The 18,799-nt window shown below is 45.7% G+C and overlaps 1 protein-coding gene across 3 annotated transcripts in view; it reads right to left on the bottom strand.

Annotated features, from left to right (window-relative positions):
- Positions 1 to 10,718, bottom strand: part of UBTD2 (ubiquitin domain containing 2) — a 48,412-nt gene extending 37,694 nt beyond the window's left edge. For all 3 annotated transcript variants that reach the window (XM_029050674.2, XM_029050675.2, XM_029050676.2), the window contains exon 1: positions 10,616 to 10,718. In XM_029050674.2, the coding sequence (XP_028906507.1) occupies positions 10,616 to 10,685 (70 nt within the window). In that variant the 5' untranslated portion in view covers positions 10,686 to 10,718. The remainder of the gene's footprint in view (positions 1 to 10,615) is intronic.
- Positions 10,719 to 18,799: the final 8,081 nt, after the last annotated feature.

The raw sequence follows: 18,799 nt of genomic DNA, 5'->3' as shown, positions 1-18,799 counted from the left end.
CCCCGAGGCTTACAGATCTCAAACAAACCCTTCCGTGGAGAAGAGGCAGGCCAAATACAACCCGAGTGGGTTGAGTTCTCGTTCCGTTGAGACCTTTCGGAGCCAAGAAGACTTCGGGGGCGCCTTTGGCGGCTGTCCCTGAAGACTATCCCTGGGAGATCGACACAGAGGAGTGAACACCCCATGAGCGAAACAGCTCCCAGCGATTGCAACCCTCCTGGTCCTCCGTCGGACGGACACGAGCTGGGCTCGGTGACGGTAAACCCAGGCTCATCATCGACTGGGTTGTTGAAGATTCTCAGCCCATTCAAGACCCCTTTTCCGATAGCTGGATTGTGGGCTCCTGGAGGGGAGGGCTCATGTCCATTACTTCTTACTGTGTATTTTTCCCCCCACGCTTAGTACAGTGCTCTGCGCTGAGGCAAGCGCTTAATGAATACTATTACTAGTATCAATCCCAGGAGCGAAGTGTCAAGTCCTCGCAGAGTAGGAACTCAAATACTACTCATGATGATGGCCCCAGGTTAGGCTATAGAGTCCCAAGCAATGCAGCTGAAGAACTGTTCCTCCTCTTTCCATGAAAGGAAGAGGAAGAGTGAAATAATGGTGCCAAGTTTCCTCATTAAGTATACTGGACACAAGTTAAGCTTTAGAAAAATAAAATAAAATGAAACCAAAACTTATTTTCCAGCACTCTCTTCAATGAACTCTTATAATATTTGTCTAGGGTTCGATCACATGCCGAATCTGAAGATTTTAACGAAATGGTGTGGCTAAATACCTAGCAATTCAGAAAACGGAGTAGCTTAGGGCCCGAAACAGAGTTTGCTCAAAGAGTAATTACACATGAGAGGCGATAGGTTTAGATGTGTATGGGGTTTAAAAAAAAAGAAAGGACTTTTAACACCAAGCAATTCTTTCAGCAACTCCCTAAAAATTCCATATCAAAGAGACACTAATGTCATTCGAGGCTAAAGACCAGAATCTATTAGGAGTCCTGTTTGGTTTCAAATAATTCTCTTTTTCTAACACAACTGCTCTCCTGATCTGAACATGTTAGCTCACTCTTCACTCCTTACAAGTTAACTTTTTTTTTTTTTTTACCGTACCTCCCACCCCAATATTCCCATAATGATAATAATAATGGTGTTTGTTAGGTGCTTATTAGGTGTCAGGCACTGTATTAAGTGCTGGGGGCCTGGACTAAGCAGACTCTATACCCTCACACTCACCCTTCCCCTAACTGGAATCCCTCCCACTTCAAATCTGTGAGGCCCCAACTCTCGCTTCTTCAAAGCTCCTGCTGAAATCCCATCTCTTCCAGGAAACACTTGCCATCTCAAAACCGCCATCCCAGATCACGTCATCCCCACTGCCGTATTAACACTGATGTATACACAGACACATCATCGGTAATAATAATAATAATGATGATGTTGGCCTTTGTTAAGCGTTTACTATGTGCAAAGCACTGTTCTAAGCGATGGGCGGGAGGATACATGGTGATCAGGTTGTCCCACGTGGGGCTCGCAGTCTTCATCCCCATTTTACAGATGAGGTAACTGAGGCAAAGAGAAGTTAAGAGACTTGCCCAAAGTCACCCAGCTGACAAGCGGCGGAGCCGGGATTAGAACCCATGACCTCTGACTCCCAAGCCTGGGCTGGTTCCACTGAGCCACGCTGCTTCTCTACTCCTGCATATGCTGAGTTAGGAAGCTCACTTATCTTTCCATACTCCTGCACCTATTATCATCATCATCAATGGTATTTACTGAGCGCCTACTGTGTGCAGAGCACTGCACTAAGCTCTCAGGAGAGTACAGAAGAACTGGTAGACATATTCCCTGCCCACAACCAGTTTCCAGTCTAAACAGGAACTATAAATCATCTGTGTCCACCTGTGTCCCCCACGAGACTGTAAATTCTTTGAGGAGAAGCAGCATGGCCCAGTGGAAAGGGTGGAAAGAGGTCGGCGCTTCTAATCCCGGCTCTGCCGCGTGTCTGCTGTGTGACCTCGGGCAGGTCACTTCATTTCTCTGTGCCTCAGTGACCTCATCTGTCAAATGGGGATCCAGACTGTGAGCCCCATGAGCAACATTGACTAGGTCCAATCTGATGACCTCGTACCTCCCCCGGCATTTAGAACAGTGCTGGGCGCAGAGTAAGTGCTTAACGAATACCAGAATTACCATCATTATTATACCATATTATTATATTATATATATTATTATACCATTATTATTATTATTATTATTGAGGGCAGGAACTCTCTCTCATCTAAACTGCATTTTCCCAAGGGCCTGGCACACACACGGGTGCTCAATACCCTGTTCTTTCGCGGTGCAAGTATGCGGTTTCATTGACAAAATCTAGTGCAATAAATGATAATCCTGGGGTAAACCGTTGATGTTAAAATGACTTTTGCCATAAGGCACCTAAACCAGAGTTGTGGTATTCTCAGAGGAAGTCATGCTATCACCCAGACAGTATTTGGAGCGGGCGGAGGCTAACCTACCACTCTCCTGCTGTTATTTTTGGAGGAGATGCAATATTAGCGGGATAAAGAGTGTGTTCCGGCATGGGCATTTGCGGGGCTCCGGGGTGGAGGGGAGGGTGGGGGGAACCCCATTTTCCCACCTCGTTGCTCCTTCAATAAAGCCCTTGGTTTCCCCTTTAGGGAAGCAGCACATCTCTGTGCAAAGACCCTGGGCTTGGGAGTCAGAGGATGCGGATTTTAATCCCGCCTCCGTCACCCGTCTGCCTCGGGCAAGCCGCTTTGCTTCTCTGTGCCTCGGGTACCTCATCTGCAAAATGGGGATGGAGTCTGTGAGCACCCCCCAAAGCGACCACCTGAGGATCCTGTATCTATCCCAGCACTCAGAACAGTGCTTGGCACACAAGAAGTTCTTAACAGATACCAGAATTATTATTTTCCCCCAATGAGTCCCTGAACAGTTGAAGTGGCCCAACTGAAGCCAAAGGCCAGCTGTCACCCGAACCTTGGGAAACAGGAGCCGGACAAAACCACCCTGCAGAGGGAGGGGAATGGAAGGGGTTGGAGGGGGTTGCTCGGGGCTAAAACTCAAGGCCTGGGCGACCCGCCCCTCCTCCACTTTGCCAGTTCCCGGCCTCCAACCAGGGGTGGAATGATAATAATAATTATGGCATTTGTTATTATTATTATCAGTATTATTATTATGGTATCTGCTAAGCGCTTACTATATGCCTGGCACTGTATTAAGTGCTGGGGTGGATACTAGGAAATAGGACTGAACACGAGTCCCCGTCCCTCATGGGGCTCACAGTCTTATTCCCCATTTTACAGACGAGGGAACTGAGGCCCGGAGAAGTGAAGCGACTTGCCTAAGGTCACACGTCTGCCTCGGCTCTTCTAGACTGCGAGCCCGTTGTTGGGAAGGGATTGTCTCTGTCGCCCAACTGTACTCTCCCAAGCGCTTAGTCTAGTGCGCTGCACACAGTAAGCGCTCAATAAATACGACTGAATGACTGACTGAAGTGGCGGAGCCGGGATTAGAACCCAGGACGTTCCGACTCCCAGGTCTGCCGTGCCGCCTCCTTCCACCATGCCGTTAAGGGCTTCTTATGTGCCAGACCCTGGACTAAGCGCTGGGGGTGGATACGAGCAAAATCGGGTTGGCCCCAGTCCCCTGTCCCACGTGGGGCTCCCCAGCCTCCATCCCCATTTAACGGATGAGAAAACTGAGGCTCGGAGAAGTGACTCGCCTATGGTCACGCAGCGGACAGGTGGTGGGGGTGGGATTAGAACCCAGGTCCTTCTGACTGCCAGGACCGGCCTGTAGCCACTGAGGAATCCAGGGGGGTGGAGGGGGTGACTTAATCATTCAGTGGTATTTATTGAGCGCTTACTGGGGGCAGAGCACTGGACTAAGTCTCGATAGGCCTCTGCTTGACTCTCCCTCCCGTAGTCATTCACTCAGTGGTATTTCTTGAGAGCTTACTATGTGCAGAGCACTGTACTAAGCGCTTGGAATGGACAATTGGGCAACAGATAGAGACGATCCCTGCCCAACAATGGGCTCCCAGTCTAAAAGCGGGGAGCCAAAACAAGTAGACAGGCATCAATACCATCAACATAGATGAACAGAACCATAGATATATACACATCATTAATAAAATAAAGAGAATCATAGACACATCAACAAAATAAAAATAAAGAGAACCATAGACATAGACATATCATTAATAAAATAAAAATAAAGAGAATCTTTGATATAGACACATCATTAATAAAATAAAAATAAAGAGAATCTTTGATATAGACATATCATTAATAAAATAAAAAAAGTCATAGGTATAGACATATCAGTAATAAAAGAAAAATAGTTCAAGAGAATCATGGGTATATACACAGTTCCCTCATCTGTAAAATGGGGATTAAAGACTGTGAGCCCCACGTGGGACACCCTGATTACCTTGTGTCTACCCCAGCACTTAGAACACTGCTTGGCACATAGTAAGTGCTTAACAAATACCATCATCATTATTATTATTAAAATAAAAATCAAGAGAATCATAGATATAGACACATCATGAATAAAATAAAAATAGATAAAGCGAATCATAGGTATAGACCCACCATGAATAAAATAAAAATAGTTACAGAGAATCATAGATGTATAGACACATCATGAATAAAATGAAAATAAAGAGAATCATAGGTATAGACACATCATGAATAAAACAAAAATAAAAAGAGAATCATAGGCATAGACTCATCATGAATAAAATAAAAATAAAGAGAATCATAGGTATAGACACATCATGAATAAAATAAAAATAAAGAGAATCATCGGTATAGAAACAGCATTAATATCAAAATAGGTAAAGAGAATCATAGATATGACGCATCACTAATGAAGTAAAAACAGATAAAGAGAATCATAGGTATAGACACATCATGAATAAAATTAAAATAGATAAAGAGACTCATAGGTATAGACACAGCATTAATAACATCAAAATAGGTAAAGAGAATCATAGCTATAGACACCTCACTAGTGAAACAAAAATAGACTCATAGGTATAGACACAGCATTAATAACATAAAAATAGATAAAGAGAATCATAGAGATAGATACACATCATGAGTGAAATAAAAGGAAAGAGAATCATAGACATACAGACACATCATGAATAAAATGAAAATAGAGAATCAGAGAGACAGATACACATCACTGAGAATAGTTAGAGCGAATCATAGATAAAGAGACACATCATGAATGAGATAAAAGTAGATAAAGAGAATCACAGAGATAGATACACATCATTAGTGAAATAAAAGTAGATAATCACAGAGATATAGACACATCTTGAATAAAATGAAAATAGAATCACAGAGATAGATACACATCAATGAAAATAGATAAAGAGAATCATAGTGATAGATACACATCAATGAAAACAGAGAAAGAGAATCACAGTGATAGATACACATCAATAGTGAAATAAAAGTAGATAGAGAATCACAGAGATATAGACACATCTTGAATAAAATGAAAATAGAGAGAATCACAGAGATAGATACACATCAATGAAAGTAGATAAAGAGAATCATAGTGATAGATACACATCAATGAAAACAGATAAAGAGAATCACAGATATAGACACATCATGAACGAAATAAAAATAACGAGAATCATAGAGATAGGGACCCATCATTAGTGAAATAAAAGTAAAGAGAATCACAGAAATATAGACACATCTTGAATAAAATGAAAAAAGATAAAGAGAATCTAGAAAAGATAGAGGTAGAGACACATCATTAGTGAAATAAAAGTAAAGAGAATCAAAGATATATGGACACACCTTGAATAAAATGAAAGATAATCATAGAGGTAGAGACACATCAAGAATAAAATAAAAATAGAGAGAATCAGAGATAGATGCCAATCATGAGTGAAATAAAAGTAGATAAAGAGAATCACAGAGGTAGAGAGACACCTTGAATAAAATGAAAACAAAGAGAATCACAGAGGTATGGACACATCATGAATAAAATGAAAATAGAGAAGGAGAATCATAGAGATGGAGATACATCATGAGTGAAATAAAAATGGATAAAGAGAATCAGAGATAGGGACACATCATGAGTGAAATAAAAGTAGATAAAGAGAATCACAGAGATAGAGACACACCTTGAATAAAATGAAAATAAAGGGAATCACAGATGTATGGACACATCATGAATAAAATGAAAACAGAGAAGGAGAATCATAGAGATAGAGACGCATCATGAGTGAAATAAAAATGGATAAAGAGAATCAGAGATAGGGACACACCATGAGTGAAATAAAAGTAGATAAAGAGAATCACAGAGATAGGGACACATCATGAAGAAAATGAAGATGGAGCAGGAGAATCACAGAGGCACAGGCACATCAAGAATAAAATAAAAACAGAGAGAATCATAGAGATTGAAGCCCATCATGAGTGAAATAAAAATAGAGAGAATCATAGAAATAGAGGCCCATCATGAGCGAAATAAAAAGAGAGAGAATCATAGAGATAGAGGCCCATCATGAGCGAAATAAAAATAGAGAGAATCATAGAGAAAGAGGCCCATCAGGAGCGAAATAAAAATAGAGAGAATCATAGAGATAGAGGCCCATCATGAGTGATATAAAAGTAGATAATCACAGACATAGAGACATATCATGAAGAAAATAGAGGTAGAGACACTTGATGAATAAAATCAAAATAGGGAAAGAGAATCATAGAGGTGGGGAGACATGATGAATAAAATGAAAATAGAGAAAGGGAATCACAGAGGTGGAGACACATCATAAATAAAATAAAAATAAAGAGAATCACAGAGATAGACACACATCATGAAGAAAATGAAAATACAGAAGGAGAATCACAGAGGCACAGATACACCAAGAATAAAATAAAAATAGAGAGAATCACAGAGATAGAGGCCCATCATGAGCGAAATAAAAGCAGATAAAGAGAATCACAGACATTGAGACACATCATGAAGAAAATAAAAACAGAGGTGGAGACACCTGAATAAAATCAAAATAGGGAAAGAGAATCATAGAGGTGGAGACACATGATGAATAAAATGAAAATAGAGAAAGGGAATCACAGAGGTGGAGACACATCATGAATCAAATACAAATAAAGAGAATCATAGAGATAGACACACATCATGAAGAAAATCAAAATAGGAGAAGAGAATCACAGAGGTGGAGACACAGGATGAATCAAATGAAAATAGAGAAAGGGAATGACAGAGGTAGAGCCACATGATGAATCTAATAAAAATAAGGAGAATCCCAGGTAGGATCTATACATTATGAAGGAAATAAAAATGGTTAAAGAGAAGGCCATAGCATAAAGAGGATCATAGGTTGATCTATACATTATGAGGGAAATTAAAATGGATAAAGAAAATAAAGAGAATCATAGGCCGATCTGTACATGATGAGGGAAATAAAAATGGATAAAGAGATAGAATAAAGACAATCCCAGGTAGGATCTATACATGATGAAGGAAATAAAAATGGATAAAGAGAATAAAGAGAATCCCAGGTAGGATCAATACATGATGAAGGAAATAAAAATGGATAAAGAGAATAAAGAGAATGACAGGTAGGATCTACACATGATGAAGGAAATAAAAACGGATAAAGAGAATAAAGAGAATGGCAGGTAGGATCTACACATTATGAAGGAAATAAAAATGGATAAGGAGATAGAATAAGGAGAATCCCAGGTGGATCTATACATTAAATGGATAAGGAGATAGAATAAGGAGAATCATGGGTGGATCTACACATTATGAAGGAAATAAAAATGGATAAGGAGAAGGCCATAGAATAAAGAGAATAACAGGTAGGATCTATATATTATGAAGGAAATAAAAATGGGTAAAGAGATAGAATAAAGAGAATGACAGGTAGGATCTATACATGACGAAGGAAACAAAAATGGATAAAGAAAATAAAGAGCATGATAAGTAGGATCTATACATTATGAAGGAAAATAAAAATGGATAAAGGGAATAAAGAGAATGACAGGTAGGATCTATACATGATGAAGGAAATAAAAATGGATAAGGAGATATAGAATAAAAGAGACTCATAGGTGGATCTATATATGATGAAGGAAATAAAAATGGATAAAGGGATAGAATAAAGAGAATGACAGGTTGGATCTATACATGATGAGGGAAATAAAAATGGATAAGGAGATACAGAATAAAGAGAGTTATAGGTCAGTCTATACAGTATGAAGGAAATAAAAATAGATGAAGAGATAGAATAAAGAGAAAGAGATATAAAATAAAGAGAATGACAAGTAGGATCTATAAATGATGAAGGAAATAAAAAAGGATAAGGAGATAGAGAATAAAGAGACTCATAGGTGGATCTATACATGATGAGGGGGGAAAAATTGGATACAGAGATTTAGAATAAAGAGAATGACAAGTAAGATCTGTATACTATGAGGGAAACAAAAATGGATAAAGAGATATAGAATAAAGATAATTACAGGTAGATCTATACATTATGAGGGGGAAAAATGGATAAAGAGATTTAGAATAAAGAGAATGACAAGAAGGATCTATATATGATGAAGGAAATAAAAACGGATAAGGAGATAGAGAATAAAGAGACTCATAGGTAGATCTATATATGATGAGGGGAAAAAAATGGAAAAAGAGATATAGAATAAAGAGAATGATAAGTAGGATCTATACGCTATGAGGGAAATAAAAATGGATAAGGAGATAGAGAATAAAGAGAATTATAGGAAGATGTATACATGATGAGGGAAAAAAATGGATAAAGAGATATAGAATAAAGAGAATGACAGGGAGGATCTATACATGATGAGGGAAATAAAAAAGGATAAGAAGACAGAGAATAAAGAGAATTATAGGTAGATCTATACATGATGAGGGGGAAAAGAGATATAGAATAAAGAGAATGACAAGTGGGACATATACACTATGAGGGTAATAAAAACGGATAAGGAGATAGAGAATAAAGAGAATTATAGGTAGATCTATCCATGATGGGGGGGGGGGGGGGGGAATGGATAAAGAGATTTAGAATAAAGAGAATGACAAGTAGGATCTATACATGATGAAGGAAATAAAAAAGGATAAGGAGAGAGAGAATAAGGAGAATTATAGGTAGATCTATACATGATGAGGGGGAAAAATGGATAAGGAGATTCAGAATAAAGAGAATGACAAGTAGGATCTATATATGATGAAGGAAATAAAAAAGGATAAGGAGAGAGAGAATAAGGAGAATTATAGGTAGATCTATACATGATGAGGGGGAAAAATGGATAAAGAGATTCAGAATAAAGAGAATGACAAGTAGGATCTATACATGATGAAGGAAATAAAAAAGGATAAGGAGAGAGAGAATAAGGAGAATTATAGGTAGATCTATACATGATGAGGGGGAAAAATGGATAAGGAGATTCAGAATAAAGAGAATGACAAGTAGGATCTATATATGATGAAGGAAATAAAAAAGGATAAGGAGAGAGAGAATAAGGAGAATTATAGGTAGATCTATACATGATGAGGGGGAAAAATGGATAAAGAGATTCAGAATAAAGAGAATGACAAGTAGGATCTATATATGATGAAGGAAATAAAAAAGGATAAGGAGAGAGGGAATAAAGAGAATTATAAGTAGATCTATACATGATGAGGGGGAAAAATGGATAGAGAGATTCAGAATAAAGAGAATGACAAGTAGGATCTATATATGATGAAGGAAATAAAAAAGGATAAGGAGAGAGAGAATAAAGAGAATTATAATATACATTATGGGGGGGGGGAATGGATAAAGAGATTTAGAATAAAGAGAATGACAAGTAGGATCTATACATGATGAGGGAAATAAAAACGGATAAGGAGAGAGAGAATAAAGAGAATTATAGGTAGATCTATACATTATGGGGGGGGGGATGGATAAAGAGATTTAGAATAAAGTGAATGACAAGTAGGATCTATACCTGATGAGGGAGATAAAAAAGGATAAGGAGAGAGAGAATAAAGAGAATTACAGGTAGATTTATACATGATGGGGGGGGGGGAAGAAAATGGGTAGAGAATGACAAGTAGGATCTATACATGATGAGGGAGATAAAAAAGGATAAGGAGAGAGAGAATAAAGAGAATTACAGGTAGATCTATACATGATGAGGGGGGGGGAAGAAAATGGATAAAGAGATATAGAATAAAGAGAATGCCAGGGAGGATCTATACCTGAAGAGGGAAACACCAATGGAGAAAGCGAAGGAAGAGAATCACAGGCGGATCAATACGTGATGAAGGAAATAAAGACGGCTAAGGAGACGAATGACAGGCGGGATCTCTACCGGCTGAGGGCAATAAAAGGGGAGAGAGAGCAGGCCGGAGGCCGAGCCCGACGAGCATCAGGTGTCGGAAGCGGGCGCCTCAGAGGGGGAGGGGGCGGGGCGCTCCCGGAGGGCGTCCCGGAGGCGGCGCGCGCGGGGGGGGGGGGGAGGAGCGGGCGCGGGAACAAAGAGGGTCGGGGCGTCGGGCCGCGCTCTCCCCCCCGCCCCGGCGGCCTCACCCACCTCCGCCGCCGTCCGACGTGTCGTTGAGGCTGCCCGAGGAGTCGTGCTGCGCGCCCACGCACCCGCCCATGGGGGCCCGTCCCGGCCGCGGGGCCCCCGGCGCCCCCGGCTCCCCGCCCCAGCCGCCGGGCCGCCGGGCCGCAGCGCGCAGGCGCCGGGGACGCGCCCCCCCGACCCCGGGGGACCCGCCCCCTCCCTCCCGCGCGCGAGACGCGCCGGGCCCCGCCCACTCCTCGCGGCCCCGCCCAATCCAAGCCCCCGGACCGGCCCCGCGCGCGCGCGCGCGCCCCTCTCGGCCCCGCCCCCTCCAGGCGCGAGCCGCCGGGCCCCGCCCACGCCTCCCGGCCCCGCCCAATCCGCGACCCCAGCCCCGCCCTGCTCCGCGCGCGCCGCCTGACCACACCCACTCCTCTCGGCCCCGCCCAATCCAAGCCCCCGGACCGGCTCCGCGCGCGCGCGCGCCCCCCTCTCGGCCCCGCCCCCTCCAGGCGCGAGACGCCGACCACGCCCACTCCTCCCGGCCCCGCCCAATCAGCGACCCCAGAGCCGCCCTACTCCGCGCCTGCCGCCTGGCTCCGCCCACTCCTCCCGGCCCCGCCCAATCCGCGCCCCCGGACCGGCTCCGCGCGCGCGCGCCCCTCTCGGACACGCCTCCTCTGTGTGTTCCCGCTTGGCCCCGCCCCCTCGTCTCGGCCCCGCCCAATCAGCGCGCGAGCCGCTTGGCCCCCGCCCCCTCCCAGCCCCGCCCCCGCGCTCTCCCCCTCCCCGACACCGCCCTCACTGAGCGCGCTCCTCTTGGCCCCGCCCAATCAGGCCCGGACACGCCCCCTCCTCCCGGCCCCGCCCAATCAGCGCCCCGAGCCCGGTTCCGCGCGCCCCTCTCGGCCCCGCCCCCTCCCCGCCTCGGACACGGCCCCCTTGCGCGCGCACCGCTTGGCCCCGCCCACTCCCCCCCACCTTGTCCTTGGTCCGCGCGCTCCTCTCGGCCCCGCCCACTCACCATCCCGGCCACGCCCTCGCTCCCCTCACGATTCTTGGACCCGCCTACTCAGCGCCCTAGACACGCCCTCTTCTCTTAGCCACGCCCCTCCAACGTCACTCAACGCACTCGCCATGCCCCTTCTCTTAGCCACGCCCCTTCACACGTCACTCGGTGCCCTAGACACGCCCCTTCTCCTGGCCAAGCCCCTCACACGTCACTCGGCCACCTAGACGCCCCCTTCCTCTTAGCCACGCCCTTTCACACGTCACTCAGATCCCTAGACCCGCCCCCTTCTCTTAGCCACGCCCCTCACACGTCACTCAGACATTGCCACGCCCACATCTCTTAGCCACGCCCCTTCACACGTCACTCAGATCCCTAGACACGCCCCTTCTCTTGGCCACGCCCCTCACACGTCACTCAGATCCCTTGCCACGCCCACATCTCTTAGTCACGCCCCTTCACACGTCACTCAGAGCCCTAGACACGCCCCTTCTCTTGGCCACGCCCCTCACACGTCACTCAGAGCCCTTGCCACGCCCACATCTCTTAGCCACGCCCCTCACGTCACTCAGATCCCTGGCCACGCCCCCTTCTCTCAGAGAGAGTTGGTGTTTGTTAAGCGCTTACTACGTGCAGAGCACTGTTCTAAGCGCTGGGGGAGATACAGGGGGGTCAGGTCGTCCCACGTGGGGCTCACAGTCTTCATTCCCATTTTCCAGATGAGGGAACTGAGGCCCAGAGAAGTGAAGGGACTTGCCCGGAGTCACTCAGCAGACAAGTGGCAGAGCCGGGATTCGAACTCATGACCTCTGACTCCCAAGCCCGGGCTCTTTCCCCTGAGCCACGCTGCTTCTTAGCCACGCCCCTCACACATCACTCAACCCCCTAGCCACGCCCCATCCTCTTAGCCACGCCCATCGTGCTTGTTGGCCCCGCCCCCTCGTCTCCCCGGTCCTGCCCCCTTCTCCTGGCCCCGCCCCCTCCCTCCCCGGCCCTTTCAGCTAGGTTGACCAGTCCGCTGAATGTACTGAGCGCCTACTGTGTGTGGAGCACCGTACTAAGCGCTTGGGAGCCTACAGTGCAATTAAGAATCTCAGCCCCTGCCCTCCAAGTGTTTTCAATCTACCGGAGAGAGAGAGAGAGATGCAAAATAAATAGGGGGAAGATGTGCCTATATCTCTCTCTCTCTCTCTCCCCCTCTCTGTCTGTGTCTGTCTGTCTGTCTGTCTGTCTGTCTGTCTGTCTATCTATCTATCTATCTATCTATCTATCTATCTATCTATCTATCTATCTATCTATCTATCATCTATCTATCTATTATCTATCATCTATCATCTATCTATCCATCTAATCTATCTTATCTATCTTATCTATCTATCTCTATCTATCATCAGTATATAGCTATATATCTATCTATATATATGTGTGTGTATATATAATGTCTGCGTGTGTGTATATATCTATGTATATATGTATATATATGTGTGTGTATGTGTGTATGTAGATAGATGATAGATAGATTAGATAGATTGATAGAGATAGATAGATGATAGATTAGATAGATTGATAGAGATAGATAGATGATAGATTATAGAGATAGATAGATAGATTAGAAAGATTGATAGAGATAGATAGATGATAGATTAGATAGATTGGTAGAGATAGATAGATGATAGATTATAGAGATAGATAGATTAGAGAGATAGATTGATAGAGATAGATAGATGATAGATTAGATAGATTGATAGAGATAGATGATAGATTATAGAGATAGATGATAGATAGATTAGAGAGATAGATTGATAGAGATAGAGAGAGCGAGATAGATAGATAGATAGATAGATAGATAGATAGATAGATAGATAGATAGATAGATAGATAGATAGATAGATAGATGTACATGGAGCTGTGTGACTGTGGGCAAGTCACTTCACTTCTCTGTGCCCCAGTTCCCTCATCTGTAAAATGGGGATGAAGACTGTGAGCCCCACGTGGGACAACCTGATGACCCTGGATCTCCCCCAGCGCTTAGAACGGTGCTCCGCACATAGTAGGCACTTAACAAATACCAACATTATTATTATTATTATTCTAAGCACTGGGGTAGATACAAGGTAATCAGGGTGTCCCGCATGGGACTCACAGTCATTCATTCAATAGTATTTATTGAGCGTTTACTATGTGCAGAGCACTGGACTAAGGAAGGAGCGTGGCTCAGTGGAAAGAGCCGGGGCTTGGGAGTCAGAGATCATGGGTTTGAATCCCCGCTCCGCCACTCGTCAGCTGGGTGACTTTGGGCAAGTCGCTTCACTTCTCTGGGCCTCAGTGACCTCATCTGGAAAATGGGGATGAAGCCTGTGAGGGACAACCTGATCACCTTCCATCGTCCCTAGTGCTTAGCACAGTGCTCTGCACATAGTAAGCGCTTAACAAATACCAACATTATCCCATTATTAGTCCTGGTCGTAGCTCTGCCCTGCGGGTTGTCAGCCGACGGTAACCACTGGCTTAGACACTGTCCTTTGCACAGAAGCAGTGTGGCTCAGTGGAAAGAGCCCGGGCCGGGGAGTCAGAGGTCATGGGTTCTAATCCCGCCTCTGCCACTTGCCAGCTGTGTGGCCTTGGGCAAGTCACTTCACTTCTCTGGGCCTCAGTGACCTCATCTGGAAAAATGGGGATGAAGACTGGGAGCCCCACATGGGACAACCTGTTTATCTTGTGTCTACGCCAGCGCTTAGAACAGTGCTTGGCACATAGTAAGCGCTTAACAAATACCAACATTATTATTATTACTATTATTGCTGAGCTACTCTTACAGCATGCTGCTGATTGCCGCCGGCGTCCAGCCGGCCTCACCGTCACAGCCGCTCCCCAGGGCTGCCAAGGAGCCCCGAGGGCTTCACGAGGCAGCGTGGCTCAGTGGAAAGAGCCCGGGCTGGGAAGTCAGAGGTCATGGGTTCGAATCCCAGCTCCACCGCTTGTCAGCCGTGTGACTTTGGGCCAGTCACTTAACTTCTCTGGGCCTCAGTTCCCTCATCTGTAAACAGCGTGGCTCAGTGGAAAGAGCCCGGGCTTGGGAGTCAGAGGTCATGGGTTCGAATCCCCGCTCTGCCACTTTTCAGCTGTGTGACTGTGAGCAAGTCACTTAACTTCTCTGAGCCTCAGTGATCTCATCTGTCAAATGGGGATGAAGACTGCGAGCCTCACACGGGACAACCTGATGATCTGTGTATCTCCCCCAGAGCTTAGAACAGTGCTCTGTACATAGCAAGCGCTTAATAAATACCAACATTATTATTATTATGTGGAACATGGCCTGTGTCCAGCTCGATTTGCTTTTATCTACCCCAGTGCTTAGTATAGTGGCCGGCACATACTAAAGGCTTAACAAACATCATTTTTTTTTAAAAAAAGGAAAAAACAAATAAATCTACCCTTAAAAGGAGTGGGAAGGAAGGGTAAGTGGGTCCCCTAATACTCCCCGCCCAGTTGTGAGAAACTGGGACCAGTTTCTCCACCCAGGCTGCCATTCTCGGCCCCTGCCGGCCTCCTCTCCGGAACTGGGAGCTCTCCAACCCATCTCCTGTTTCTGTCATGTTTTTCGCAGTCGTCTGTGGCACCTTGGGAATGACTCCAGCCTTTTTAAAAACATATATATTTTTTTGTTAAGCACTTATTATGCGCTTCCTGCACTAAGCGCTGCAGTGGGTAAGCCTAATCAAGATGGACACAATCCCGGTCCCATATGGGGCTCCCAGTCTTCATCCCCATTTCCCAGATGTCGTAACTGAGGCGCAGAGAAGTGAAATGACTCTCCCAAGGTCACACAGCGGAGTAGTGGCGGAGCCAAGATTAGATCCCAGGTCCTTCCGGCTCCCACACTCGTACTCTATCCACTGAGCCACGCTGCCCGGTGACACTTGTAAGAGAGTGGATACCTGGAGGAATCTCCGGGGTTCTGGCCCCCTTTTTTTCCCTAATGAGGTAGAGGATGCTTTTCAGGAGCAGACCAAAGCGTGCCCCCGAGATTTCACCCCTTATGAAGTAAACCATCTCGTTAAGTGACTTGCTCAGAGTCACGCAGCGGGCACGTGGCGGACCTGGGATTCGTCAGCTGTGTGACTGTGGGCAAGTCACTTAACTTCTCAGTGCCTCAGTTCCCTCATCTGTAAAATGGGGATGAAGACTGTGAGCCCCACATGGGCCAACCTGATTCCCCTGTGTTTACCCCAGCGCTTAGAACAGCGCTCTGCACATAGTAAGCGCTTAACAAATACCAACATTATTAACCCAGGTCCTGCTGACTCCCCGGGCCCGTTTCGCTAAGCCGTGCTGTTTCTCCTTAACGGGATGACACCCGGAGCCACGTGACACACAACGGCTACAGAATTCAAAAACTTTCCCCCAAACAGACTTTGGGGCTCAATGTCATTATAGAAAAAGCTGGAGTTCCACAATAGGTATTCATTCATTCAATCCTATTTATCATACTGTGTGCAGAGCACAATTGGAAAGCACAATTCGGCAACACGTGAAGCAGCTGCGTTGGCATGTGAGGCTTTGACACTGAACCTTCCTATGTCCCCAGATTTCACAAGAGCTAAATCGAGGTCCAAGTTTTTGTGCAAGAATGGGGTCTGACCAGGCCCCCCACCACACTAAAATGAGCCAGTTTCTGGCATTGGAATGCAATGAAATCACATATTGGATCACTTAGAGCAGAGCACCAGATGAGAAAAATATACCAAACATTGTTCTATTAGCGTTTCTAATAAAAGGTGGCAGAGTTGAAATTTTCCTGCTTCTGGAGGTGTACTATTAAGAGATCTCCTACTGGACCACATTCCTGCAGCAGAAACCTGGAAAAGACCTGATGTGGGCAGGGGACTTGTCTGCTAATTCTCTTGGATCGTCTCCTCCGAAGCGCTTAGTAGAGTGCTGTGCGCATGGTAAGCACGCAGTAAACGTGATCGATTGTTTCGATCGTATTTCATCATTACATTCACCTGGCATCGGCCACAGGGAGAGTACCCAAATGTGTTCAGGTCCTACACAAGGGTTGGCAACTTTTTCTGCAAAAAATCCACAGTTGGTATGCAAAGAGCCGATCATGGAATTTAAACACACCTTAATGTGGCTCACCTGCTTCATTCATTCATTCAATCCTACTTACTGAGCGCTTACTATGTGCAGAGCAGTGTACTAAGCGCTTGGAATATACAACTGGGCAACAGATAGAGACAATCCCTGCCCAACAACGGGCTCACAGTCTAAACGGGGGAGACCGAACAGAATAAAACGAGTAGTCTGGCGTAAATATGAATCTAATGCCTTTAAATGCCTTGTCCCCGACTCCACCTTGAAGCAAGGGCCACTCAATCAATCAGTCCATGGTATTTAATAATAATAATGTTGGTATTTGTTAAGCGCTTACTATGTGCAGAGCACTGTTCTAAGCGCCGGGGTAGACACTGGGGAATCAAGTTGTCCCATGTGGGGCTCACAGGATTAAGACTTTTTTACAGATGAGGTAACTGAGTCACAGAGAAGTGAAGTGACTTGCCCACAGTCACACAGCTGACAAGTGGCAGAGCCGGGATTCGAACCCACGACCGCGGACTCCAAAGCCCGTGCTCTTTCCACTGAGCCACGCTGCTTCTCTGAGCACTATGTGCAGAGCACTGTTCTAAGCATTTGGGAGGGTAGTACAATACAGGAGAGGAGACGCGTTCCCTGCCCATAATGAGCTTAGAGTCGTCGTGGGTGGCTGGGCTCCATCGGCATCCCCTCGGGGGACCCAGGGCTACTTAGTTTCATTGGGCCTTCAAATGACGCGAGATATCAGTCTTGCACTGCTCATGTGCAATGAGATCATTTATGTCTCATGACTGCTTCTGAGCATTTGCTTTTGGGAGGAGAGGGGAGGGAGAAAGGGGAAAAGAAAAGGAGAAGCAGGGCAGAGCGGCACGACAGGCTGGCTCGGCTGAGGTGTCTTCCCCTTTCCTCTCCCTTCCCTCCCTCCTTAATTGCACGTAGAAATACCGTCGATTGATTGGCTGCACCCATTTCACTGGCTACTCTAATAATGTTGGTATCTGTTAAGCGCTTACTATGTGCAGAGCACTGTTCTAAGCGCTGGGGGAGATACAGGGGGATCAGGTTGTCCCACGGGAGGCTCACAGTTAATCCCCATTTTACAGATGAGGTCACTGAGGCACAGAGAAGTGAAGTGACTCGCCCACAGTCATACAGCTGACAGGTGGCAGAGCCGGGAGTCGAACCCATGACCTCTGACTCCGAAGCCCAGGCTCTTTCCACTGAGCCACGCTGCTTCTGTGGGAGGAGCATTGGACTGGGATTCTACTCTTCCATTCATTCTCACATTCAGTCGCATTTACTACAAAATTGCTTTTGTTCTGTTTTGTCTCCCCCGTTTAGACTGTGAGCCCGTTGTTGGGCAAGGATGGTCTCTATCTGTGGCCGATTCGTCCATTCCAAGCGCTTAGTACAGTGCTCTGCCGTGGTAAGCGCTCAATAAATACTATTGAATGAATTTATTGAGCACTTACCATATGCAAAGCCCTGTGCTAAGTGCTTAGGAGAGTACAATAGAACAACAAACACATGCATTGCCCATGATGAGTTCTCTGTGGTCTACTCCAGTGGGCTTCTCCTTGTGCCAGAGAGGACCCAACTGGACTCCTTCTCTAGTGGGGAACATTTCCTTGGGCTCCTCCTGTGTGGGTCTCAACCCACTTTTTTTTTTTTTCTTTTTTGGTATTTATTCAGCGCTTACTATGTGCCAGGCACTGTACTTAAGCGCTGGGGTAGTTAAATGCTAATCAGGTATGACCCAGTCCGTGTCCCACACGGAGCTCACCGTGCTAATCCCCATTTTAAAGATGAGGTAACTGAGGCACAGAGAAGTAAAGTGACTCACCCAAGGTCACACAGCCAAGTGCCAGAATCAGGATTTGCATGCAAGTCTTTCTGACTCCCAGGCCCGGGCTCTGTTTCTTAATCGTTGGAGGAGCACTCCACCGGCACAGAACTCCTTCTGGAAGGGGAGTACTGTCCTGGCATCTTTCTTTGCAGTTGGACAACTCCCCTGGGCTTCTAGACTGGATGGAAGCTGGGTCTCTAAATTGTAGGGAAGCAGCGTGGCCTAGTGGAAAAAGCCCGGGCCTGGGAGTCGGAGG

This window comes from Ornithorhynchus anatinus, chromosome X1 (assembly GCF_004115215.2).
Source record: "Ornithorhynchus anatinus isolate Pmale09 chromosome X1, mOrnAna1.pri.v4, whole genome shotgun sequence".
Lineage (NCBI taxonomy): Eukaryota > Metazoa > Chordata > Mammalia > Monotremata > Ornithorhynchidae > Ornithorhynchus > Ornithorhynchus anatinus.
The sequence above is the reverse complement of the archived record's forward strand: the minus strand, read 5'-3'. Positions and strand labels throughout refer to the sequence as shown.